This window comes from Chelonoidis abingdonii, chromosome 8, assembly GCF_003597395.2.
Source record: "Chelonoidis abingdonii isolate Lonesome George chromosome 8, CheloAbing_2.0, whole genome shotgun sequence".
NCBI lineage: Eukaryota > Metazoa > Chordata > Testudines > Testudinidae > Chelonoidis > Chelonoidis abingdonii.
In genome coordinates, this window is record NC_133776.1 from 66,667,643 (window position 1) to 66,694,558 (window position 26,916).

Genomic DNA, 26,916 nt, shown 5'->3' on the forward strand with positions numbered 1-26,916 from the left:
AGTCCAAGGACTCTTGGTATGAATTCTAGGAGCTGAGGTTGGCAGGGAGCTCAACTTTTAGCAGAGCATTCCCCTGGTCCTCATAGTGAAGGGCCCTTAGTTTTCATATCTTCCTCATGCTAACAGGCTTAGTCCTTTGGCTGATAGGTTTTGGGTACATTTTCAAGCTCTTGATCATGTTTTGGAGTGTGTGGATTGGTTTTCCAGCCAAATCCTTATTTATTGACTTCCCAGAATGTCAACTCTATCTGTCCTGAGGGAAGTGTCTTTGGGACAGGGTTACAAACGTTGCAGAACTTGTTGCTCATTTGCCTTTGCTCTTCTGCCAGCTCTCCTTAGCTATACGCTTTTCTGGTATGATGGTGAAGAAACTAGTGTCCAGGTCAGAAATGAAGAAAATTCTGTTATTGTCCTTTGCTCCGATTCAGAATTACAAATGAATGGAGATGCAGCAGACTGAGCATAGCTGTGGATAACTCATTAACTGTTCTTTGTTTTTTAGTGAATCTAACGATCACAAAAGGTGACAGCTTGACAATCCTGGAGACTGAAGTCATTTATCGCTAGAACAGGTACATGGGACAGCAGCAGTACAGACCTCCCTCACTCCTCTGTGTCTCAGCATTGATTTGTAGAATGTCTCTAGGGGAGAGAGGGCAGTTTAGTCCTTGGTCTTTCTGCAGAAGATGCAAACATGTGAACCTGTTGTGTTGGTAGTTCTTGCACGTGGACACCTGTTCATTAGGAAGTAGGCTGAGCTTCACAAGGTCACTTTACACAAGGCCACAGCATATCATATTGATGTGGAACTCTTTTATAGGCAGATTATCATGTGATTCGAATAGAATTGTTTCAATGTATTAGGTGTTGCAAAAGCATAAAGAAAGTCCCTTCTCTGAAGAACCTACTCTTAAAATTGATCACTTTTTTATGCTATATCAAGAGTTCTATATAACTGTTTTAAAAACAGCCTCAAAAAGAGGAAGTACAGTAAAAACACTACTCACGCTCAGTTGGAGAAGTACCAAGCTCCGCATGCGAGTCTCCTTGGCAGAAAAAAAGCATTGCAAACAGAAAACAGCACAAAAACAGGGGCTCCGTGATTGAGAAATGCCTTCGGAGCTGTATAGGGAACTCCCCAGAAAGAAAACACACAATCTTACAGCTTAACATGGGTCAGTTAGTTTCCCTGGAGTGCTTTAGATAAAGTAAACAAACCACACCTCTTACACTAACATCAGCTCTTTTTGACCTTAACCACCAATCAGTTTAGCGAGTCAGAGACATGAAATCCAGCCTGCCTGAAACTGCTGAGCTAAAGGTTGAATCATGGAAATAGAGTACTTCATGACAAAGAGGAGGAGGTGACAGAGGCTTACTTTATTCAGGTTTTTTCCTGCCAAACCTTAAAAGTTGGAGTATCCCAATTCATAGACTCATAGACTTTAAGGTCAGAAGGGACCATTATGATCATCTAGTCTGACCTCCTGCACAATGCAGGACACAGAATCTCACCCACCCACTCCTGTAACAACCCCCTAACAGACCACTGGGCATATTTACCTGCTAATAATCAAAGATGCCAAATTAATTGCCAAAATTAGGCTATCCCATCATACCATCCCCTCCATAAACTTATCAAGCTTAGTCTTAAAGCCAGATATGTCTTTTGCCCCCACTACTCCCCTTGGAAGGCTGTTCCAGAACTTCACTCCTCTAATGGTTAGAAACCTTCGTCTAATTTCAAGTCTAAACTTCCTAGTGTCCAGTTTATATCCATTTGTTCTTGTGTCCACATTGGTACTAAGCTTAAATAATTCCTCTCCTCCCTATATTTATCCCTCTGATATATTTATAAAGAGCAATCATATCCCCCTCAGCCTTCTTTTGGTTAGGCTAAACAAGCCAAGCTCTTTGAGTCTCCTTTCATAAGACAGGTTTTCCATTCCTCGGATCATCCTAGTAGCCCTTCTCTGTACCTGTTCCAGTTTGAATTCATCCTTCTTAAACATGGGAGACCAGAACTGCACACAGTATTCCAGATGAGGTCTCACCAGTGCCTTGTATAACGGTACTAACACCTCCTTATCTTTACTGGAAATACCTCGCCTGATGCATCCTAAAACCGCATTAGCTTTTTTAATGGCCATATCACATTGGCGGCTCATAGTCATCCTGTGATCAACCAATACTCCGAGGTCCTTCTCCTCCTCTGTTACTTCCAACTGATGTGTCCCCAATTTTTATAACAAAATTTCTTGTTATTAATCCCTAAATGCATGACCTTGCACTTTTCACTATTAAATTTCATCCTATTACTATTACTCCAGTTTACAAGGTCATCCAGATCTTCCTGTATGATATCCCGGTCCTTCTCTGTGTTAGCAATACCTCCCAGCTTTGTGTCATCCGCAAACTTTATTAGCACATTCCCACTTTTTGTGCCAAGGTCAGTAATAAAAAGATTAAATAAGATTGGTCCCAAAACGATCCCTGAGGAACTCCACTAGTAACCTCCTTCCAGCCTGACAGTTCACCTTTCAGTACGACCCGTTGTAGTCTCCCCTTTAACCAGTTCCTTATCCACCTTTCAATTTTCATATTGATCCCCATCTTTTCCAATTTAACTAATAATTCCCCATGTGGAACCGTATCAAATGCCTTACTGAAATCGAGGTAAATTAGAACAGGCCTATAGTTACTCGGATCACTTTTTTTCCCTTTCTTAAAAAATAGGAACTATGTTAGCAATTCTCCAGTTGTATGGTACAACCCCTTCAATTTTTCTGAAATTCCCTAAATTAAGAGGACTCAGAACAAGGTCATGATACATTGTGAAATCTTATAAAAATGCCAAGTGTCTCCTAAAATTTTTGAGGAAACAGTGTCTGAATTGCAGTTCCATAGTGTCAGAGAGAAAGGTAAATGAAAAATTCTCATCCATTTGTGGTGTGGGCACTGTGTGAGTAAATCCCCTTTACCACTTTCTCCCCGTACCACTTGCCTTTGATTTTGACATGCCTTAGCTCCATTGACTGCAAAAGTTGGAGGTAGTTGGATCTTCTTCATGGTGCTGTGCTGCACTCCTATAAAATCAGTAGTCTGTCCTTTCCTCTTGGGGTGTATTTCTCAAACTACCCAAATGCAAGGCAAAATGTGTGACAAAGACCTACAGTGAGGGCACAGAACTTAAAATGCTGTGTGATTCCTTCTTTTAGTGTAAATAACTTTCTGTACCCTCCATTGCATGATTCTTTATTTCTGAAATGAAATGGGACCATTCCTCAGGATGGGACAGTTGAGGTGTGTCTTAGGGCTTGTCTACACTTTGAAGTGCCTCAGGGATACAGCTGCATGGCTATAGTGCTTCAGTGTAGATGCTAACTACATTAACCGGAGGGGTTCTCCCACTGATGTAGGTAATCCACCTCCCTGAGAGGTGGTAGCTAGGTCGAGGGAAGAATGTTTACACTTGGGATAAAGTTGGCTTAACCACTCAGGATTTTTCACACTCCTGAGCGATGCAGCTAAGCTGACTTTAATTTCTAGTGTAGATCAGGCCTTAGGGACAGAAATTATTTTCTTCTTCTGCTCCAGTGATTCTGGTTATACGGACAAGTAGCTGTTCAATCAATCATACACTTCTGTAACTCAGCTTATTACCTGAAATTTTTGTTCCTGTGCAGAGAAATTAATTGATGGATCAACTAGACTTTATTCAAGGAGCTGTTTGTTCTGTTTTTTTAAATCTGTAGGTTGTCTTACTCCTGCACCCCTCCTGTGTTGCTGCAATGACTGGAAAGTCCCTGCTCTTAAAAGTCATTCTCCTGGGGGATGGTGGAGTTGGGAAAAGTTCCCTCATGAACCGTTATGTCACCAACAAGTTTGACTCGCAGGCTTTCCACACCATAGGGGTAGAGTTCTTAAACCGCGATTTGGAAGTGGATGGACGTTTTGTGACCCTCCAGATTTGGGACACAGCAGGGCAGGAGCGTTTCAAGAGCCTGCGAACCCCCTTTTACAGAGGAGCAGACTGTTGCCTGCTGACCTTTAGTGTAGATGACCGCCAGAGCTTCGAGAACCTGGGCAACTGGCAGAAGGAGTTCGTCTATTATGCAGATGTGAAGGACCCTGGCCACTTCCCATTTGTGGTCCTGGGCAACAAGATAGACAAACTTGAGAGGCAAGTGACCACAGAAGAGGCCCAAGCATGGTGTTTAGAAAATGGGAATTACCCTTATCTGGAAACCAGTGCCAAGGATGACACCAATGTGGCAGTGGCCTTTGAGGAAGCTGTGCGGCAGGTGCTGGCTGTGGAGGAGCAGCTGGAGCATTGCATGTTGGGGAACACTATTGACCTGCACAGCAGTTCCAAATCAGGATCTTCATGTTGTTAGGAGTCACCTGGGGATTGTACCCAGGACTGAGTGTTTAAACAGAACACGTGCAAATGGCTCTTGGGCATGCTGAGGTATGCAGACAGAAAGGACAATGGGTGGGGTCACTGGCTATAGGAGTCGCAGCCTTTCTTAGCTGAATAACAGTTGGAGTCTATGGGTGTGAAGAAAAGGATTTAGAGGAGAGATCTAGTTAGGTGCATTTGGAAGTAGTTCTCCCCCCTCCCTCCTTTCTTGCTAACAGATCTAAGGATAGGGTTAATCTGAGAGGGTTGCAAATTATGGTCTGTGCCAAGATTTAGCCACAAAAATGACACTTGCAGAGTGCTGGACATTCCCCACATTATTTTATTAATGAACTGAAAAGTACTAAGCCCTCTAACCTCTGCTGCACCTCATGACTGTACATTGCCAAAGTAAGGTTTGATCAGTTTGCTGCAAATAATAAAACCAAACAGGAAGATTTCAACCTTGAATTGGCATGAGGATGCCAGGTACAGAAATGACTGACAGTTCTGTTGCTTAGGTTAATCTCCTGGCATCCTGCCCTGCCCTAGTCTTTCTGACCCTCTCAAAAGAGACTTGCTGTGTGGTAGAACGATGCTATGAGTGCATCACGCTGGAAAGTAACAATATTCCAATAATTTGAAGAACAGGGTATGAGGGAGTGGAGTATGTTTGAATGTTGCAGCCTTAATTCTAGATAGCTGCCTACCATGGTCAGTTTTCTTCCCACATGTAACTTTGCTCCATATGGATGTTACTTTCCTAGTGTGACTAGCCTCCTCCTAGTTTGTGTGTGCCCTTGTTTTTTTTCTGAGGCTCAACACTAGATGGACCTGCTCAGCTTTTGGGTGACACTGGGCAAATCCTACCTCACTCATAGTCTCAATGTCTTGCCTGTGAGGAAGGCTTTAGAATGAATGTGGATGACAGTAGACTCTGTGTGAATCTTTTGTGGGTCTCTGTGCCATGTAATTACCAACAGATCATGGCCCCAGCCACAGGCTCCTACACTGTCAATGGACTGAATGACAACTCCTAGAAGTGCAGATGACTGGGCCTGTAAAACCACCCTTTCGTAGGTGCGCTGGTGTAGCGGCCCTGGTTCTGGCTGTGCTTTGTTAGCCCAAGGGTCACTGTCTTAAGCCACTTCAACTCATCTCCTTTAATCTGGATGCTGCAGCTCTGAATCAATTAAATCTGCCCTCTTCAGGACCTAAGAGCAGCCAGGATACTGGGAGTTAATTACTGGTGAGGAGGACAGACCTAACAGGTGTCTCATTGCACTGTCCTGTTTTCTCCAAAAAGGTGAGGAGTTCAGTGAGCTCTGCATTTACTGCAGTTTTAGTGATCTGGTTGATAGATCTGAGGGGTAGGGAAGCCATTTCAGCTAATTGAATCTTCCTTACTGGGATGACTGGCTTCAGTCAATGGGGAGGAGCTCTGGGCAGCCTCAAAATGGCTGAAAATCAAAATTTTGTAGAGAAAACATATTACAAATAAACCTGGGGCTTTGCTAACCCAGGGCCTGTATGTGGCTACCAGTCTCAAGCTATCCATCTGTAGCATTGGGATCAGTGCTTGCTTGCTACTGTGTATTCTGCAGATTTATGCTTTGTTTATCCAAGACTATGTTCTGATGACTGTCTGTAACTGTAGAGAGACCTGTTTCAGAGAGAGCTCCCCTGCAGTCATATCAATGGTGAGGAGCGCAGCCATCATGGGCGCAGTTGATCCCAGGTTCCCCTGTGTGAGCCTTGATGGTAAGTCTCACAGCTCAAATACAGCAGCTTTGTTAACTTTGTCTGCTGGACAATGGAAGTTAGTCTCAGTTGCCTCTAGGCTCCTGCTCTGCAGGGGGAGTGTGTACTTTGCATTAACACAAGATAAGTCCCCTCTCTCTGCAGGGCAATAATGTGGAAGTGATGATAGCTGCAAAGGTACTATAATGGTGGGGCCTAAGTTTAGTGATGTTGGGCACCTGCAACTCCCATTGACCTAAATGGGGCAGTGCTTGAAGCTTTTGGAAAATTAGACCCATGGTGTTGACCGGGGTGCCCTGCATCTGCCTAGTTACACTTTGCTTATACTGTTTTTATTTAGCAATCTTGGATTTCCACAGGCGCCCCCAGAGGTACTAAGGGCCTTGCCTTCATTGTAATGGTACTGGATAATTGCAGTGGAAATTCTGTGACCCAAACTCTGTCTCCTATAGTCCTGGTTAAAGACTTAGTGTAGACAAATTTGGGAACCATGTTTAAAAGTTATTCCAGTTGAGCCAGTTTCTAAGATGATCCAGTGTGGATGGGCTAAAAGGTGTTAGAATGTTTATAAATCATAGTGATGGAGCCTAAATGTATTTAGTCCAGTTAGGCCAGATGTTAAGTGAAGCCCCTTTCTTTTTGACCATGCTACTTTTCCAGCCTAGTTATTGCATGATCTGTCTGAGCATCAACCCTTTCTACAAAAAGAGTACAATTAATGTGAACAAGCTGTGATGTGTAAGGGAGAATGCATAGCAGTATATCTTCCTGTACTTTGGGTGCTTGTTGACGCTATGGCTGAAGCTTGAAAACCTTCACCGGAAGTGAACTGTGCATATAGGTTTACTAGCTGTCTGTATAATCCTGGACTGTGTTAGTGTCTTTTGTTTATTTTTAACAAACTATATGGTTAATTTTTTAAAAAGCTGTATGTATGTAAACTCCATTTTTAAAAACAAGGACAGTATTTTCTGTGTATTCACTTAATTTATTTTCAACCAATGCGCGCACACTTCCTGGGAGAGCCAGGATCGTGAATTCTTCATTAAAGGTCGATTGCCAACTGCTTGTCTTGGCTGGGCCCCTCCTTGGCGCACTCTGCTGCAATTGCTGCTGCTAAGAAACTGGGGTTGTAAAACTGATAGTTTACCTTGATTTTAACCAATAAAACATGGATGTATAAAGTAAATTCAGAGCACAGCTGCTTTTTGGTCACTAGGCCACTATCCTCAGTTGGTGTAAATCTCGAAGTCAGTGGAGCACTAATTGACATCACCTGAAAGTCTGGTCTGAGATGTGGCAGGGAAATGTAACCAAGGCATCCAAGTGCCATGTATGCAATGGGGTTGGTTATTTCTGAATATTTATAATAAGAATCATCGTCTAAGAAAAGCAGCTAGGGGAAGTGCAGGGAAGTGATTATGCCGTGCAAACTTGGTGGGATCAAGGCTTGATTGGACATCTCGCACCATCCTCTTCTTCTGTACCTATATAGCACCCGGGCACAATCTGATCCTAACATGATCAATGAGCATTGACTACCAGTCTGTTTAAAACATTCATCAGTTGGCAGTTTCAAGCACCAGGGATTTAGCCAGAAGTCTTGTAAAGCCAGACCACAGTTTGGTAGATTGAGTAAATAAACACTTTAATGGCTGAGAGCTCTCAGAAACTCTGCCAGGCTTTCTAGTTGACCAAGTTTGCCTACACATGTATTTTCCTGTTGGTTTCTTCTCGTGTCCTGTTACAGAGTCTGATTGCTTATCACCTTGCAAATGTTTTCAGTAGAAATGATGCTGATGCCACAGCCAGAAAAATGGGATTTCATTTTAGGGGCAGACGAAGCGTTAAAAGTATCTGTTGGGATTTGGTGGTTCCCAGTGAGTCTGATGCTGGGTAGAATCAAGGGACTTCAATTTGATGTGATGCGATTCAATGCAATTCGATTCAGTTCAGTTCAACAAGGCTTTATTCAATATGTGCACAAGGAGAGCCCCTGGTACAAAGAATCAGGCAGAGTCCCCTCCAGCAAGCACCCTTCCCCTTGCTATTTTATAGCATATGGCACTTACATAACAAGTTACATAACATGAACCTCTAACCAATCAGGGTTAACCTTTCCATATATGGGTTTGTTTATCACATGCTCATAGTTCTCCATTCCACATGTTAAGTTCACCCCTTTCCCTCTGGCCTTCTCTAGAATGTTCCTAGGCTGGTGAGCCACAGCCTGCTTCCCTATGTATAAGCACCCTGAAAACCACATTTTATCCAAAATGAACACAAGCAAACCCTTCCGATCCCCCATTTGGTTTTGGGACTAAGAACAATTCTTAGACCCCACTAACACCACTTCCTTGTATTTATTAGGAGCAATAATTAACTTTATCAACAATTAACTCTGATTTTGAGAACAGAATGAAATAATACATAATATTTCCAATAAAAATAATAATGTCCCAATACCATTGTGAGAACACAACTGAAATCCATCCCCACGGAATCTTTGGTTTACACAATAGCAAACCCTTTTATTCACTGAATTACTGTAATTGCTTTACCGCTTCTTTCATAATATTTCTTCTAAAAAGCTTAACACAATAGGAAGAATGAGATGTTTAAGCAAGGCTTGCCTGCCAAATTTAACCACCCAAATCCACACCAGATAGTGGAGTCCTTCCTCACTGCTATATCATCTATTAAATAAAACATAACATGCACCATTAAGTCAGGTCTCAACATTTGAGATAAGGCTTGTCCTGACTTTAGGTTTCCCATACACAAAACCCATCCTCCAGGATGAAACATTGGTCCCATGGGAAAGCCATATAGTTATCTCTGGCCCTTATTTTACACAGGTGTCTGTGACATGAGAATGGGAGTGGGTGGACTGGCTGAGCCTCCAGTTGAGGAATTGACACCCCTCCAAGGAGGCAATGACCATCTCAACATACCCCTATTATCGATAGGGACCACTCCCCTTCCACCATCCAAGGTGAAGACGTTCAGTCTTTGAGAACTGCAGCTCTCACCCAACATGGCACCTGTGGCACGAGTGAGTCTCCTATCAGGGCTGCAACTTTCATGTTGAACACCAGGATAATACCATGCCAGGAAGATAGTTTTTCCACACACCTAGACCAATGCTTGCCTATACATTTTAGTAGCTTTTAATAGATGGCTGAGTACAACAGTGAGGACCTACCAACTATGTTGCAGAGTTAAGGTGATATCTAACTTGATTAGACATGAGCCCCACTCTCACCACAATAAACTGTCATTCCTGCTACTAACAAATTTTCAACCCAGTCCCCATTATTAGATTTTAATAAAGGCATTTACAACTGATCCAGTGGCTCCTCCCTAGGTGATTACATCAATAAAACACAGAAAGCCACTGCAGCATTATTAAGATGAGACCTCTAAAAAAATTTTCAAGTTTCAGAAACCACTCAAAACAATTAGTGGACCACAAAAATTTCTACATCAGTTTTAAACTGAATATCAAAGGCATCAATAGTTTAACTACATCAGACACAATGGCCTTGGCCATTGGGAAAGCTTCTACCCACTTAGTAAAGTGATCCATGATTACCAAAACATATTCTTTTCCTCTGCCCAATGGCAGGGGTCCAATGAAATCTATTTGTAACTGCATGAAGGGCTGTGTTGGTCTTGGCTGATGTTGCATTTTCATTTTCACTGTGGGAGCAGAATTATATTGAGCACATTACACACCTCCTCACATAATCATGCATATTTGCATTAAGCTTAGGATGCCACCAGGTGTCCAACATCCGGTGGATAACCCTCCATGCTCCATCATGTTCCAACATGTGATACACTTGTATCATAGTTCCCATTAGCACATTTGGAACACTAATGTGTTCCCTGGACCTCTCCAGGTGTTATCATCACGCACTTTGTCCCCATTGTCCATCCATAACCACTTCTCTGCTCTTGGTGCAGTGTGTTGAATGTCCTGTAATTTAAAAAAGTTTTGGGGTTTTTATGAGAGGCTGTGTTGCAGCAATCAATTCGGTCTCTTTACCTTCCACTGTTGCTTGTTTAGCTAGTTCATCTGTCCTTCGGTTCCCCTTGCTATGAGAGTCTGTCCCTTTTGTATAGGCCTTCACTTTTATCACTGCTACTTTGGTAGGTTTCTGCATGGCTGCATGAAGTTTCTCCATTATCCCCCCATTTTGTATTGGGGATCCTGTACTTGTCAGGAATCCCCGATTTACCCACAGGTGAATATAATTATGTACAACCCCAAATGCATATCTAGAATCAGTATATATGTTTATAACATGACCTTCTGCAGCTTCTCATGCTGCAACTAATGCCTGTAGTTCTGCTACTTCGGCTGATGCTCCAGGTAAACTGCCATGCGCCACCAGCTGCCCATCTTGAGTACAAACGGCCATCCTGCGTATTGCTTGCCGTCTACATAGAAGGAAGAACCATCCACGTATAGGCAAGGGGCACCAGGTATTTCAGTTTCTTTTACCAATGGAAGGTTCATCGGTTCTTCCTTAAGGCAACAAAGATGTAGGTGTCCCTCATCTGTGGTAGGCATGAGGGTGGCAGGGTTTAGCAACAACGCTTGTTGCAGATGTACCGAAGGCATTAGCAAGATCGTTTCCCATCAAGTCCATCTTGCCACATGGACTGCCGAAGATTTCTTTCCTGATAAAATAGCAAGGACAGCGTGAGGCATGACAATATTTACATCTTGCACACCAATAAGTGGTGAGGCCTGATTTAGGACCATAGAAGCTCCTTCCACCGCCTGGAGGCATGGTGGCATTGCTTGAGTGACAGCATCTAGTTTAGAAGAGTAGAATGCTACTGGGCGCTGTTTGTCCCCATGTTTTTGCATTAACACTGCTGTCACGTGTCTTTCTCTGACATGCATGTACAATGTAAAAGGAATTAATGGGTTAGGAAGTCCAATCCTGGGACAGTACTTAGCTGCTGTTTCAATGTGGTAAATGCCTGTTCACATTCAAGTGTCCATTCAGTTGCATCATGTGGTCCACCAGCACCCTTCAGGAGATTATTAAGTGGCTGGACAATCCTTGAATAATTTGGGATTTGAGTCTGGCAGAAATTAAATAGCCCCAACTCTTTCCTAACTCCCCTGACCTTAATCGGTCATGGGCATGCATTAATAGCCTCAATGCGGTCAAGAGTTAAACGTTTGTACCCCTTGGATATTAGATACCCCAGATAGGATACTTCCTCCTTTGCAATCAGAGATTTTCTAGCATTACATTTTACCCCACTGTCTGCCAAGTGTTGCAGGATCACTTCTAAGTCTTTCATGTGCGTTTGCAATCTGGTGAGGAGACAAGAAGATCATCAACATATTGTACAACACACAAAGTCATGTCTGGCAGCTTTGCCAGCACATCAGCTAACTTTCTATGAAACAAATTAGGTGAGTTGTGAAAACCCTGGCTTAGGCGAGTAAAGGTATATTGCTTCCCTTTAACACTGAATGCAGAATTAACTGTCAGAGTGCACAGGAACAGACCAAAAGCCATTGCTAATGTCCAAGGCTGAAAACACTATGTGATCATCAAAAGCATATAAGCCTCCCTCTATCATCCACTCTTGTACCTTTCCCCGGAAGGGTAGGTTTGAGTTATTAAGCTGCAAAGATGGCAATTCTTTTAACATGCTCAGCAAGTCAGATGGGCTTATAGGAGTGTGCTCTAGGAGACTAATAGTAGCAGGGTCCCCTTCCCCTAGATTAGGGACAATGCGCACTCTCACTGGAGCCATGAAACTAGACTGATATCCCCATGTTACACATGTAGGGTCCAAAGGTGCTGAGGGACAAGATCTCTTTCCCTGCAAGTCTGCTTCTTTATATGTTTTTGCTTCTGCTTGCAGTTTTTCTACCTCTGCTTCTAACTCTCCCACCCTTCCTTTTAGCATATCACACTTTCTAACCAGCTGTTCATAATCAACAATTGAACACATACCAGCCCTTTTGTCTTTCTTTATTTCAATCATATAGCCAAAATATCTCAGCAAGAAAACTAATAAATGTACTGCTACAATAGTTATAAAAGCACTAGCCATATAATCTTCATATTGTGAATCATTACATCCCTTCATATTTCCTTTTTTTTTAACCTAAATATCCTCCAGTCTCCAAATTTTTAAACACAATCCTGTTTACAGACTAATAACAATGTATTCAAATCAAACATCCTAGACTAAAATGACCAATCAGCAGATTAATCCTTTTTCCAATTTATTTGATCTGCACAATTACAATGTCCAATTAGGAGATCTGGGCCAGCCAACACATTAGCTAGAGGTACTTATGGATATATCTGCCCCTACACTAACTGTTGGTCCTTACAGCCTCTGTGATTTCCCACTTCAACAGCACTTAGTCAGAAGAACTTACAGCTTAGCCAGCCCCCACACTAAGTACAATGCCTTAAGACTGCAACAAATTCCAGTTAGGAGATCTGGGCCTGCCAACGCATTAGCTAGAGGTACTTAATGGCTATACCTGCCCCTACACTAACTGTTGGTCCTTACAGCCTCTTTGATTTCCCACTTCAACACTTAGTCAGAGGAACTTACAGCTTAACCAGCCCCCACGGTAAGTGCAATGCCTTAAGACTGCCTGTCACGGAGTCCCCGGGCGATGCTCTGGAACAGCTCCCCACAAAGCCAGTCAGGACTTTGGGGAGCCTCCTCTCCCTTGGAGCAGACTTATTCAGGGCAAGAAGCTCACACGTCTTCACCTCCTGGGTCTCTCCTTGGAGCATTCAGCATCCTCCGCCCCTCTATGCACTTCCCACAGCGAGTCCGCCCCAGCGGGGTCCTGGGGAAGCCATAGGGTCCTGCACCCCTACTTCAGTCAGACGTGACTCTCAGCCAGCCAGTAGAACAGAGGTTTATTCGATGACAGGAACAGGGTCTAAAACAGAGCTTGTACATACAGCGAACCGGACCCCTTGGCCGGGTCCATTCTGGGGGTCAGTGAGCCAGACCTCCACGTCTGCACTTCACTCCTTGTCCCCAGGCAGCTTCAGACTAACAACCCCCTCCAGCCCCCCTCCTCTGCTCAGCTCCTTTCCCGGGCCAGAAGGTCACCTTATCTCTTTGTCTCCAATACCTTCAGTTGGCACCTTTGCAGAGGAGGGGGCCAGGCCATCAGTTGCTAGGAGAGAGAGGGTCAGGCATTTAGGTGCACTGGCCCTTTGCTCTGCTAGATACTTAAAAACTGCCATGGGGACACTGAGGCACCAACACAATATTCAGAGAAAACATTAAAGAACATTTCTAGTTCATCACATCTTTCCCCACTTCGAGATCGAACTGAGCGAGGTCACTTCAGCCAGTAACCTGGGGAAGTTTGAACCCACCAATGTTCCCATGGATGCCCCAGCATCTCTCCCATTCCTCGGTGTGAGTTACACCAGGCCCTTCCAGTCTCATGCCCTCCCTTAGGTTGAGTGTGCTTGATGGCACTTGCAGGCCGCATGTGGGAAGGTTTATGCGGCTTGAACCCTTTTGCTACCCCAATACCCCTGGGGTTCAAACTGGGACGGGGTCTTCTCCCAGCACTCTGGACTGCAATTCAGGCTCTCTTGATTAAGAGCCCCCATCTTGCCCTTGGCCAGCTCTGTTTACAGCCAACAACCTTACATCTACACTGAGGACATCATCTTCCTCAGATAAATATTGTGGTTTATGCACAAAATCAATTTTGCCAGACTAACCACCCCCTCCAGCCCCCCTCCTCTGCTCAGCTCCTTTCCTGGGCCAGGAGGTCACCTGATCTCTTTGTCTCCAACACCTTCAGTTGGCAGCTTTGCAGAGGAAGGGCCCAGGCCATCAGTTGCTAGGAGAGAGAGGGTCAGGCATTTAGGTGCACTGGCCCTTTGCTCCGCCAGATACTTAAGAACTGCCTAGGGGACACTGAGGCACCAACACAATATTCAGAGAAAACATTAAGAACATTTCGAGTTCATCACACTGCCAATTTCCAATTAGGAAATCTGGGCCTGCCAACACATTAGCTAGAGGTGCTTATGGCTATATCTGCACCTACACTAACTGTTGGTTCTTACAACCTCTTTGATTTCCCACTTCAACAGCACTTAGTCGGAGGAACTTACAGCTTAGTCATCCCCCACACTAAGTACAAGGTCTTAAAACTGAAACAAACCCCCAGAATTCCCCAGCACCTAGACTTGCTTACTACAAAAGGTATGAGAGTCACCAGTCAGGTCAGCGATACACAACCAAATAAAAAATGAACAATCTCACCCTCTAATTTGATTGTAGGTCATGATCCTGAAGGATATTTCTCACCTTGCTTGCTGCGCCAAGAAACTGTTGGGATTTGGTGGTTCCCAGTGAGCCTGATGCTGGGTAGAATCAAGGGACTTCGATTTGATGCGATGTGATTCAATGCAATTCGATTTAGTTCAATTCAACAAGGTTGTATTCAATATGTGCACAAGATAGACCCCTAGTACAAAGAATCAGGCAGAGTCCCCTCCAGCAAGGACCCTTCCGCTTGCTATTTTATAGCATATGGCACTTACATAACAAGTTACATAACATGAACCTCTAACCAACCACAGTTAACCTTTCTATATATGGGTTTATTTATCACATGCTCATAGTTCTCCATTCCACATGCTGAGCTGACCCTCCCTCCCCCTGGCCTTCTCTAGAATGTTCCTAGGCTGGTGAACCACAGCCTGCTTCCCTGTGCATGAGCACCCTGCAAACCACATTTTATCCAAAATGAACACAAGCAAACCCTTCAGATCCAAAGAGCCTGTTTTCATGCAGGCATCAGAGGATGTGGTAAGAGAAATTCCCAGTAATTGTCGAACTGGAGCAGTGCTGTTTCTAAGAAGGCTTTATTATCAAGGTCCAAAATTTGCCTGAAATAGCCACTCTAACTAACTGCATGAATCCAGCATTCTCTCACTTTGACTTTTATTTTAGCTCCCACTGCAACTGTAAGGGCCGAGATTATTCATGTGTAACCCTTCTGCCCCTCTGAGTTGGCAGCAACAAGGGCCGGGTTCAGTATCCAGGGGTTCCGTTTCAATGACACCATGCATAACCGGCTCGAGCCCCCACCCAGTGACCTGGGACCTGCTCCGCCTTACCAGCCGCTCCACTCTGCTCCTCCGGCCGTCCTCACAAACTGCTCCGCTCCACCAGCTGCCTCGTGAGCTGCTCCAGTTGTCCCTGCAAACTGCTCGGCTCCGCTCGCTCTGTGGGCTGCTCCACACGCCCCACAGCTACTCCGCTCTGCCAGCCGCTCCACTCCACCAGCTGTCCTGTGGTCCGCTCCAGCCATCCCCATAAACTGCTCCACTCCGCCAGCTGCTCTGTTCCACAGTATAGCTTCAGGCTCCCCCACTAGTTAGCACAGTACTCAGTGCTCCCAGCTCAGTAATTTCAGCTCTTTTGTGATTTCAGCTCTTAGTGATCTCAGCACATAGTAGGGGAGCCCAGTGCTAGTGCACCATTAGCCCAAAGTGAGTTCAGCTCAGCAACCTGTATCTAGAGTCTTAAGGGAATAAAAAATCAACTCTGACATTCCACAGTGGAGAGAGGAGGGGGTGCAACTAATCCACCACCAGATGTCAGGGTACAGCTCATCCTGACTCTGCTTACACATGTATTCTCCTCTACGTGCACAGTTATAGATAGCTCACTGCTGCCCTGTGCTGAGTAGGATTCAGCAATGGCATGGGTTACTGGTTGGAGGAGGGGCTGCTTCCAGCACTAGTGATGGCCTTTGTGGCCTCAGGTAAGTTGCTTGGACTTCCTGTGCCTATGTTCCCCAAGCTGTAAAATTAGGGAAATGATACTTAGGCCATCTTTGGAAATGGCTGTGAAGTTCTTTGGCTGAAAGCTCTGTGTATAAAGCATTAGTCTCTGTCAAGGTTCATACAGAGGGAGGGTGGACAGCAGCTGGATGTGAGCTAATCAGCTCCATCTGATGGGAGCATTCCCTGTATGACCCCTTGTCTGAAGACAAGGAAAGCATGACCTTCTGGTAAACATCTGGATTTCTTCAGCACTGGCCATTGAACTGTATTCTAATTAAGTTGCAGCTAAACTCATTTCAGGCATGGTTTGGCTGGTCCGGAACTCGGTTAAATAAACTTTAAAGAAGGATTAAAGCCAATGTTCCCTCTAATTTTTTTCCATCCATGTGCAGAACAAATTTTGTTGTGTGCACTGAGGTGTGTGCAGATGTGCGCCACCAGTAGAAACACAAAACCTAGATATTATACATATTCTCTAAAAAGTTACCATAGGGATATTTACTCCAGCCAGGACAGATTAGGGTTTTAGAACTCACTACTCGAAGAATTAAATTTAAGTGTAAGAGAAATAAAAATTATGAAAGGTGTAGACCAGTAAAATAACACACTTCGAAAGAATAAAATTTGAGACTATATGTGCATTGCAGGAAATACCCAGAAGTGACAGCTGCAATAATGAGTGTGCATGTGTGAGTAAGAGAGAAAGAAATGGGGACAGTGTGATGTGTATGAGAGAGTGAGCAGGACAGTGTGTGTGCTGGCTGCTGGGGAAGTTCCTGAGAGATGCCATGCGCTGTGTGTGCGGAAAGCTTTCCTGCTCTGTCCTGAGCCCTGTCTCACCCTGCCCTGCTCTGTGGAGATGGGGTACATGGGCAAGGGAAAACGGGGGGGGGGAGGGGAAGTGAGAGACACAGATTGTGTGAGTTGGCTGCTGGGGAAGTCGCCGAGGCTGTGCGCTGTCTTTTTAAAGCACTCACTCACTCAGAAGGCTCTCCTGCTCTGTGTCCTGAATCCTGCTGCCCCTCTCCCCTGCTCTGTGGAGATGGGGTACAGGGGTGGGGGAAGGGGAAAACCCCAACATCAACACACACACACCCTGCCAGGGGCGGCTCTAGGAATTTTGCCGCCCCAAGCATGGCAGGCAGGCTGCCTTCAGCGGCTTGCCTGCGGGAGGTCCCCGGTCCCATAGATTCGGCGGCACACCTGCGGGAGGTCCACCGAAGCCGCGGGACCAGCGGACCCGCCGCAGGCATGCCGCCGAAGGCAACCTGCCTGCCGCCCTCGTGGCGACCAGCAGAGCGCCCCCTGTGGCTTGCTGCTCCAGGCACGCGCTTGGCGTGCTGGTGCCTGGAGCCGCCCCTGCCCCCTGCACAGCTGGCTGGAGCAATGTGACTACAAAGCAGGAGGAGGGGCACCTGAGCACATGCTGCTGGATGTGTGGTGGCTCTGCTAATCAAGTGGACATCATCTGGGGGGAAACCTGGGCATTTGTAGCAGGAACAGATGAGGGACTATAGAGGGGAAATCTAATGATCATCTTAGGTGGCTGTATACTAATGCAAGAAGTATGGGGAATAAACAGGAAGAACTAGAAATTCTAGTGAATAAACACAACTACAACATAATGAGTATAGTGGTATAGGAAAGACAGAGGAAAAAAGGAAGATGATGCCTTGTATATCAAAGATGTCTATGCTTGCACTGAGGTTGAGATAAAACTGGGAGGCAGACCTGTTGAAAGGCTCTGGGTAAGGATAAATGGGGTAAAATACAAGGGGGATGTCATGGTAGGGGTCTACTACAGACCACCAAACAGGAAGAAGAGGTGGATGAGGCTTTTTTTTAAACAACTAAAAATCATACAAAACACAGGACTTGGTAGTGATGTGGGTCTTCAACTACCCAGCCTTCTGTTGGTGGGGGGGCTGAAAATACAGCAGGCACAGATTATCCAACAAGTTCTTGGAATGCATTGGAGTTGGAGACAACTTTTTATTACAAAAGACGGAGAAAGCAGGTGAGGGGTGAGGCTCTTCTTTATTTGATTCTGATAAATAGGGACTAGTTGAGAATTTGAAGGTGGAAGGCATCTTGGATGAAAGTGATTGTGAAATGGTTGAGTTCATGATTCTAAGGAATGGTAGGAGAGAAAACATCAGAATAAAGACAATGGACTTCAAGAAGGGAGATTTTAGCAAACTCAGAATTGGTAGGTAAGATCCCGTGGGAAGCAAATCTAAGAGAAAAAAGAGTTCAGAACAGCTGGCAGTTTTTTAAAAGAAACTTTATTAAGGGCTCAAAAGCAAATGGTCCCAATGAGTAGGAAAGATAGGAAGTATGGTAAGAGACCACCCTGGCTTAACCAGGCATGTATGAAAAAAATTAGAAAGGTCAATGGACAAAATGAGATTGAATTAGCTTGGGACATAAAGGAAACAAGAAAAAAGAAAACATTTTACAAATAAATGAGAAGCAAGAAGAAAACCAAGGACAGGGGAGGCTCATTACTCAGAGAGGAATGAAAGATAATGACAGAAAATGCAGCAATGTCTGAATGTTAAATGCCTTTTTTTTTTGTTTCAATTTTCAACAGAAAAGTTAGCTGTGGTTGGATAACTAATATAGTTTACATCCATTTAAATGGGTGTAGGATCTGAGGCTAAACTAGGAAAAGAACAAGTTAAGAATTGTGTAGACAAGTTAGATGTCTTCAAGTCAGCAGTCCTAGTGAAATGAGCTTAAGTTGCAGCAAGGGAGATTTAAGTTAGATATTATGAAACACTTCCCAACAGTAAAGATAGTTAAGTGCTGGAACAAATTATCTGAGGAGGTTGTGGAATACCCATCACTGGAGATATTTAAGAACAGGTTAGACAAATAGCTGTCAGGAATGGTCTAGTTATTACTTAATCCTGCCATGAGTGCAGAGGACTGGACTAGATGACCTATTGAGGTCCCTTCCAGTCCAATATTTCTAGAATTCAGTGATTCAGTGATTTCAGTGGGAGTTAGATACCTTTGAGGATCTGGGCCACAATCCCTATCTCTAATTGTCTGTAAAGCACCATGCACACATTGCTGTAGAAATATTTGATTTAGCTTTATTGAATCCTTTCTACAAGGACTTCAAATTCCTTGTCCCTCCCAGTCATTGAGCATTTTGATAATCGGATCTTAGTTAAGGGTTAAGTTCTACCCTTGGATACATCAGTAGAAACCAGATAAGTGTATTGGAGGGAGGAAGGAGATACTCAATAGACCCAGTTGGACTGCCCATCTACAACTCCACTCCTTGGACTGCTGATGAAAACCAGAGCATTTCTAGGGGTTTATGTCCTTTGTCCTGTCCACTTTGCAGCTGAGAAGCCCATCAAGTTGCTTGGCTATGCCTGCCTTCCTGTTCTGCTCTTTACTTGTATGCTCTGTTACACCCACAATTGATGTGCTGGCAGCTTTTCTGAAGCTTTGCTGTGTATTAAACTAAGCTAATTTGTAATTGTAGTGTGCCAGCTTGGACCCATATTGGGCACCAAGGGATAACCCATCAGCTAGAAAAAAATTCATTGTTACCACCTGTTAGGCACATATCTGGTGATAATCACCAGGGTGGGTATAGATGCTGGAAGCGATGCAGTGTTTCTGTATTACGATATGTTTAAATATTATTGAGTGTCCAGTCCAAAGAAATCATAAACTCAAAAAGGGCTATAACTTATAGAAACATTGTCTAATTTTGACCAAAAGTAGCAGTAATCTTCTAAACACAATCAATAATGCAAATATGTACTCAAAATAGTATGGTTTGGGGAAATATTTAGCCCCATGTGATATATTTTGTGCATATTTTTAACAAATGTGATGCTGACACTGACTATACCCCAAGTGCTGTCAGCTGCACCAGTTTTTCTCTCATTTCTTTTGGTTGCTGTGCTCTAAGGTGTAGGAAATGGGCCTACTCATATTTAGCTGACAGATGTAGGGTGAGAATTCTCTGGTGAAAGAATGCTGAAGAAATTCAAAGCATTATGCCAAGAGAAAGCTCCTGAGGGTGGGGGTGACCCATTGCTTTGGACAAGGATGATGGCACTGCTGATTTCAGCCACAAGGAGGAGACTGAAGACTAGGAATCAGTAATAGCTTTCTTCCTTAGTTCCATGGTAAATCATCCCAAAACAGTGGACAGGAACACTCACTTCTTTGCAGGAGCTATTTAGTTTGAGCAGGCCCTCCCCACTTCTGCAACAGTCTGTTTCTCAACCAGGGAAAGAAGAGTGGAATAAAGCCCCCAAAACTCTCTAAGAACATAAGAACGGCCGTACTGGGTCAGACCAAAGGTCCATCCAGCCCAGTATCCTGTCTACCGACAGTGGCTAATGCCAGGTGCCCCAGAGGGAATGAAACTAACAGGTAATGATCAAGTGATCTCTCTCCTGCCATCCATCTCCATCCTCTGATGAACAGAGGCTAGGGACATCATTCCTTACCCATTCTGGCTAATAACGATTAATGTACTGACTTAACCTCCATGAATCTATGGATCAGTTCTTCTTTTTAACCTTGTTACAGTCCTAGGCCTTCACAGCCTCCTCAGGCAAGGAGTTTCCACAGGTTGAACTGTGTTGCTGTGTGCCAAAGAAGAACTTCCTTTTATTTGTTTTAAACCTGCTTGCCGGACCATAATTTCATTTTGGTGGACCCTAGCTTATATCTATGGGAACAAGTAAATAACTTTTTCTTATTCACCTTTCTCCACATCACACAGATTGGTTTATATACCTCTATCATATCCCCTTAAAGTCTCGTCTTCTTTTCCAAGCTGAAAAGTTCCTAGGCCTCTTTAATCTTCTCCTTCATATGCGAACCCATATCCAACACCCCTTAATCGTTTTTAGTTGCCCTTCTTTTGAACCTTTTCTCAATGCCAGTATAGGTCTTTTTTTGAGATAGGAGACCACATCTGATACACAGTATTCAAGAATGTGGCGGTACCACACGATTTTATATAAGGGCAATAAGATATTTCTCCATTATTCTCTGTTCCTCTTTTTAGAGATTCCCTAACCATCCTGTTTGCTTTTTTGACTGCCACGCCAACACTGCATGAGTCTTTGCAGAGAACTATCCCGAGACGCCACGATCTTTTCCTGGTTAGTTGAGAGAGAACCCATAATATTGTGTGTATAGTTGGGTTATTTGTCCCAGTGTGCTTACTTACATGTATCCACATAATTTCATTTGCCATTTTGTTGCCCAATCACTAGTTTTGTAATCTTTTTGAAGTTCTTCAACACTCTGCTTGGCTTCCGATCTTGAGAATTTAGTATCAATCCTGCAAACGTTGCCACGCTTCACTTACCCCTTTCCCAGATCATTATGAAGAAGTTGAATAAGGAATTGATTCTAGGACTCACACCTCTAGTTACTGCCTCTCGCATTCCTGAAAATTTACCAAAATTAATTTCTACCACTTTGTTCCCTGTCTTTTTAAACGCAGTCTCATCCGAAAGGACCTTAGCCCTTTTATCCCATGACAGCTTAATTTACCGTTAAGAGCTTTTGGTGAGTACCATTGCAAAGGCTTTCTGGAAAATGCCTAAGTAACACTATGTCCAGCAAGGACCCCCATGTCCACAATGTTTTGTTGACCCCTTCCAAAAGAACTTTAATAGAGTTAGTAAGACACGTATTATCACTTTACAGAAACGCATGGTGACTATGTACAGTTATGTTTTTCTATGTGTCACAATTTGATTCTTAACTAAATTGGTTTCGACTAATTTGCCCCCGGTACCGCTGACGTTAGACTTACCAGTGTGTAATGCCGGGGATCACTCTAGAGCCCCTTTTTAAATATGGTGTCTACATTAGCTACTTCCATGTCTATGTTACTTGAAGGCCAATTAAAGGCAGGTTACAAACCTTTAAGTTTAATAGTTTCCTCAACCCAATTGAGTTTTTCAGAACTCATTGGTGATGCCATCGGATGTCCGGTGATTGTAATGTCCGAGTTTAATCAATTAATTCCAAAAAAACCTCCTCTAGTGACACTTCAATCTGTGGCAGTTCCTCAGATTTGTCACCTACAAAAGCCAACTCAGGTTTGGGAATCTCCCTAACAATCCTCAGCCGTGAAGACTGAAGCAAAGAATCCATTTAGTTTCTCCGCAATGACATTATCGTCTTTAAGCGCTTCTTTTGTATCTTGATCATCAAGGGGCCCCACTGGTTGTTTAGCAGGCTTCCTCCTTCTGATGTACTTAAAAAACATTTTGTTATTACCTTTGGAGTTTTTGGCTAGCCGTTCTTCAAACTCCTCTTTGGCATTTCTTATTACACTCTTGCACCTAATTTGCCTCACTAGGATTCGACTTCCACTTTTTAAAGGAAGTCTTTTTATCTTTCACTTCTTCTTTTACATGGTTGTTAAGCCACGGTGGCTCTTTTTTAGTTCTTTTACTGTGTTTTTCCTGCTTGGCTCTCCCTTCTATTCAGGGCCGGCTTTAGGCCTATTCCACCAATTCCCCCGAATCGGACCCCACGCCTAAGAGGACCCTACGGCCAGTGAGAATCCCTTCCCTGGCTAGAGGTGCCTTTTTAATTTTTACTCACCTGGCAGCACTCTGGGTCTTCGGTGGCACTTTGGAGCCGGGTTCTTCGCTCACTCTGGGTCTTCAGCGGCACTTCGGAGGTGGGTCCTTTGCTTGCTCTGGGTCTTCGGTGGTGGGTCCTTCAGTGCCACCGAGGACCTGGAGTGAGTGAAGGACCCGCTGCCAAAGTCTCGGAGTACTGTCCAGCAAGTACGAGCCCCACGTGTTTTTTTACGTTTTGTTTTTTTTAGTCATCCTTGCGGGGGGCCCATCAAAACTGTTCAAATTGAGCCCCGCACTTCCTAAAGCTGGCCCTGGCTGCAGGGAATACATCACAACTCTCTATGTGAGACAGAGGCATGTATATCTATCATTCTCTATAGAGACAGAAAGATAGTCATGTACCTTTATTTGCTATTTTTTTCACTGTCTCTGGGATAGTATTAAAATGGAAAAAAGTCAGGGATGGTTATGAAGGAGATTAGAGAGATACAATGTCTGATAGTAAACAGTCAGGATGAAAGTTTTAGAGTTCACTTAAGTAACTGAAAGCGAAGAAATAAAAATGGTGACACAAGATGACAAAGTGCCAGGTTTAATTTTTAAAGCAAATTTTACTTAACATTTTCTGCTGATGCCCAGGCAAATTTCCGTCTGTGCAGAGCCCTTCCCTTCTATGGTGACACTGAATACATGATGTCAAGTAACACACAGACTGAAACAATGAGAGGCTACGTCTAGACTACCCGCCGTATCGGCGGGTTAAAATCGATTGCTCGGGGATCGATATATTGCGTCTCATCTAGACACGATATATAGATCCCCGAGCGAGCTTATATCGATTCCGGAACTCCACCAACCCCAACGGAGTTACGGAATCGACAAAGGGAGCAGAGGACATCGATCCCGCGCAGTGAGGACGGGTGAGTAATCCGATCTTAGATATTCGACTTCAGCTACGTTATTCACATAGCTGAAGTTGCGTATCTAAGATCGATTTCCCCCTGTAGTGTAGATCAGCCCTTAATGTCAGCTTTTGCCTTTTGGCCCTGCTCCCCCAGCCGGAGCCCCGCAACCTCGCAGTCCCTCTCCCCAGGCCGGAGGGCAGCAAGTTCCACTGCCCCGCTACCCCGGCCAGAGCCCTGCAACCCAGCGGTCCTGCTCCCCTGGCAGGAGCCCCGCAGCCCCACTCTCCCGGCCAGAGCCCCACAACCCTGACTCCCCGGCCAGAGCCCCGCAACCCCGTGGTCCCGCTCCCCCGGCTGAGTGTGGCAAGTCCCGTGGCCCCGCTACCGCGGCCGGAGCCCCGCAACCCCGCAGCACTGCTCTCCCGGCCAGAGCCCCGTGGCCCCGCTATCCTGGCAAGAGCCCCGCATCCCCGAAGCCCCGCTCGCCCGGCGGAGCCCCACAACCTCGCAGTCCCGCTACCCCGTCTGCAGCCCCGCAACCCGGCAGCCCCGCTCTCCTGGCCAGAGCCGGAGGCCCTGCTACCGAGGCTACAGACCCGCAACCCTGTGGTCCCACTCCGGTAGCCGCAGCGAGGCAAGTCCCACAGCTTTGCTACCCCGGCGCGGCCCCGCTGTCCCAGCCAGAGCCCCGGCCCCGCTACCCCGGCCAAAGCCCCACTTTTCTGGCTGGAGCCCCGCAACCCCCTTGGAGTCGGGCTCCCCAGGCCGAGTGCGGCAAGTCCCACGGCCCTGCTACCCTGGCCAGAGCCCCGCAACCCTGCAGTCCCACTCTCCCAACTGGAACCCCACGGCCTTGCCACCCCGCTCTCCCGGCTGAGCACAGCAAGTCCCGTGGCCCCACTACTGCGGCCGGAGCCCCGCAACCCCTCAGCCCTGCTCTCCCAGCCGGAGCCATGTGGCCCCACTACCCTGGCCAGAGCCCCGCATCCTCGAAGCCCCACTCTCCCAACCGGAGCCCCGCAACCCCGCGGAGTCGCGCGTGCCAGGTCAAGCATGGCAAGTCCTGCGGCCCTGCTACCCCGGCCAGAGTCCCGCAACCCCGCAGCCCCACTCTCCCTGTTGGAGCCCGGAGGCCCCGCTACCCCGGCTAGAGCCCCACAACTCCGTAGTCCCACTCCCCCGGCCTCAGCGAGGCAAGTCCCGCGGCTTCGCTACCCCAGCCAGAGCCCCGCAACCCCCCATCCCCGCTCTCCTGGCCGGAGTCCGGAAATCCGAAGTGCCGCCCGGAGAGTACATGCCCCACGAATCGGGCCCACACTAGCTAAAGCAGACCCTGCTTCTATCTTTATTAACCATGTAGTGAAATAGCCTCGAGCAGTGAATTTTACATAGCTGTTTGTCCCCAGTTATCTCTAGCAGAAGCAATAGAATAAACCCAAGGAGAATCTGAGCCAGGTGTCTCTGTACGGGTATCCCTCTGGCAGCCAGGGGCAGCAGCAGAGACTCCAAGGTGCAATGACTAGCTTGCCTTGCTATAGATTTTTAGAATCATTCCATACACACAGTTCCTCCTGTCTCTCAAGACAACCAGTAGCTTAAGTGATAATTGATTATGCTGTAAATGCTGATTGAGGTTTTGCTCCTCTGCCCAAGCTCTGGAAGGCATCTGCTAAGTATATAGACCCCAGAGACAGAGCCTTATGTTAATCAAAACTTTGTATATTAGTTATGCTATGGCCACTCAGCCAAATGCAAAGTCATAGAGACTCCATTGCAATCAGAGGAGCTCAGCCAGATTTTCAGCAGTGTAACTCAGCCTGGAAATCGGCCCACTCTCCTTTGGTTTTCTTGAAGAATTATCCAAGTAGCATAGGTGTTGCACTTTCCTCCATGATTTGGGGAAGAGGGGAACAGGGTTAATCTAGGGGCATCAGGGAAGTAGAGGCTCGGCACAGAAAAGTATGCAATTCCTACCATTAGTTTGCCACACACTTTGCAGCTGTCAATACAGCACACAGCTCACACCCAAGGCATGCAATTTGCACCAGTGTTTCACTAGTTTGTTCAGTATACAGTTGGCCAAGAACTATTTCACCCCCCCCACCTCATGTGGAAAACTTCAATGAACACTCGATTTTTTTTTTCATTTTTAGAGTAGACTCTTAATTAAAAAAATCCCTCCAATCATTTGTTTTATTATTATTGTATTTTCAGCAACAAAAAAACAAACCACCTGATTTTTTTTCATTGACAAAAAATGTTTTGTTGGCTGAAATTTCTAATTTGTCAAAAAAAAGCTACCTTCTATCAAAAAAAGAAATACTTGGAGGCGAAAACATCCAACCAGGTCTAAGCTAGTGTGTTCATCCCACCAGCTAGGAGAATTCAATAAAGTAACTTAATTGCTCCTTCTGGCCATAGCTGTTCTGCTCAACCTTAACCGCTTCAAGGGTGCTGTGTGGTGAACACCTCATTAAAGCTGCAGAACCCATACTAAGAAACACTGTATGGGAATCTCAGGGGCGCCCGGGAGAAGCTTCTGTTGCTGACCAACTAGTAGCACGATGTCTCTTCCACCCAGATGGTTGTTAAGAGCAAAATATACCTCCCAAGAGCTGCAGCACGTCTTGATGGCTCTACACTGTCAGCTGTCATCACTCCTTGGCACTCTTGCAATTCACTACTATGGTAGAGCTGGCGTTCCAGTTAAATCATCTGCCTGGGCTTACTGTATTGCTTCATAATGTGCTCGCACTCCCTACTCACAGCAGGCCTGCGTGTGAGGGGTGCTGGGCACTCACAGCTCTCATTGACCTCAACAGCCTTGGGTTGCCGAGTGCGTGTAGACTACAGCATGCTGGGGACACATCGAACTGAAGCCATCACTGCTGAAAATTGACATCTTTAAACAAAGGTGTTGCAGCTGAGGCCCACATGGATTTATTATTGACCAAGAGTAACCATCCTCCCCCAGGCAGGATGGCATTTTAATGTCTGTGCCATTCAGTCCTGCCCTCCTTCACCCCCCCCTCCCCAGTCACATCCCAGCCATGCTCCCCAGGGAGCACGTTCTTGTCTGTGAAGCAGCGAATTGAGTCTGAATTCTGGATGAACCCTCGGCTTCCACACACTACCCTGTGCACTGCTGCACCCGGCCCTGACTCTGCTGATAGGAAAAGCAATCCACTTCAGCAATGAGAGACTGTTTCTTGTTTATGTGTCTCGTTCCTGGGCGCTGGCCCATGTGAGCGCACACAGAGCTCTTTCAGCGCAGAGAAAAGAGGATGACAGCCTGTAGGAGAAGAAGACAATGGGCTCAATTGATGCACTGTGGCGACCCATGGGTTTCTGCAAGCCAGGACTCGTAGTGTGGAGAGAAGCCTCAAAAGACAGGGCAGAACACGAGCTTAGGATGGAGAAAG

General features: G+C 45.5%; 1 protein-coding gene and 1 long non-coding RNA gene across 2 annotated transcripts; one reads left to right on the plus strand and one right to left on the minus strand.

Annotated features, from left to right (window-relative positions):
- Nucleotides 1-253: 253 nt before the first annotated feature.
- On the plus strand, nucleotides 254-7,122 carry RAB9B (RAB9B, member RAS oncogene family). The gene is made up of 2 exons (XM_032772200.2): nucleotides 254-572; nucleotides 3,756-7,122. The coding sequence occupies exon 2, from the start codon at nucleotides 3,792-3,794 to the stop codon at nucleotides 4,395-4,397; it is 606 nt and encodes a 201-aa protein (XP_032628091.1). The 5' UTR covers nucleotides 254-572; nucleotides 3,756-3,791; the 3' UTR covers nucleotides 4,398-7,122.
- A 992-nt stretch (nucleotides 7,123-8,114) lies between these two features.
- LOC116820014 (uncharacterized) lies at nucleotides 8,115-14,769 on the minus strand. The gene is made up of 2 exons (XR_012656407.1): nucleotides 14,468-14,769; nucleotides 8,115-10,852 (listed from the first exon to the last, which is right to left on the minus strand). It is a non-coding gene; the product is annotated as an uncharacterized LOC116820014 (long non-coding RNA).
- Nucleotides 14,770-26,916: the final 12,147 nt, after the last annotated feature.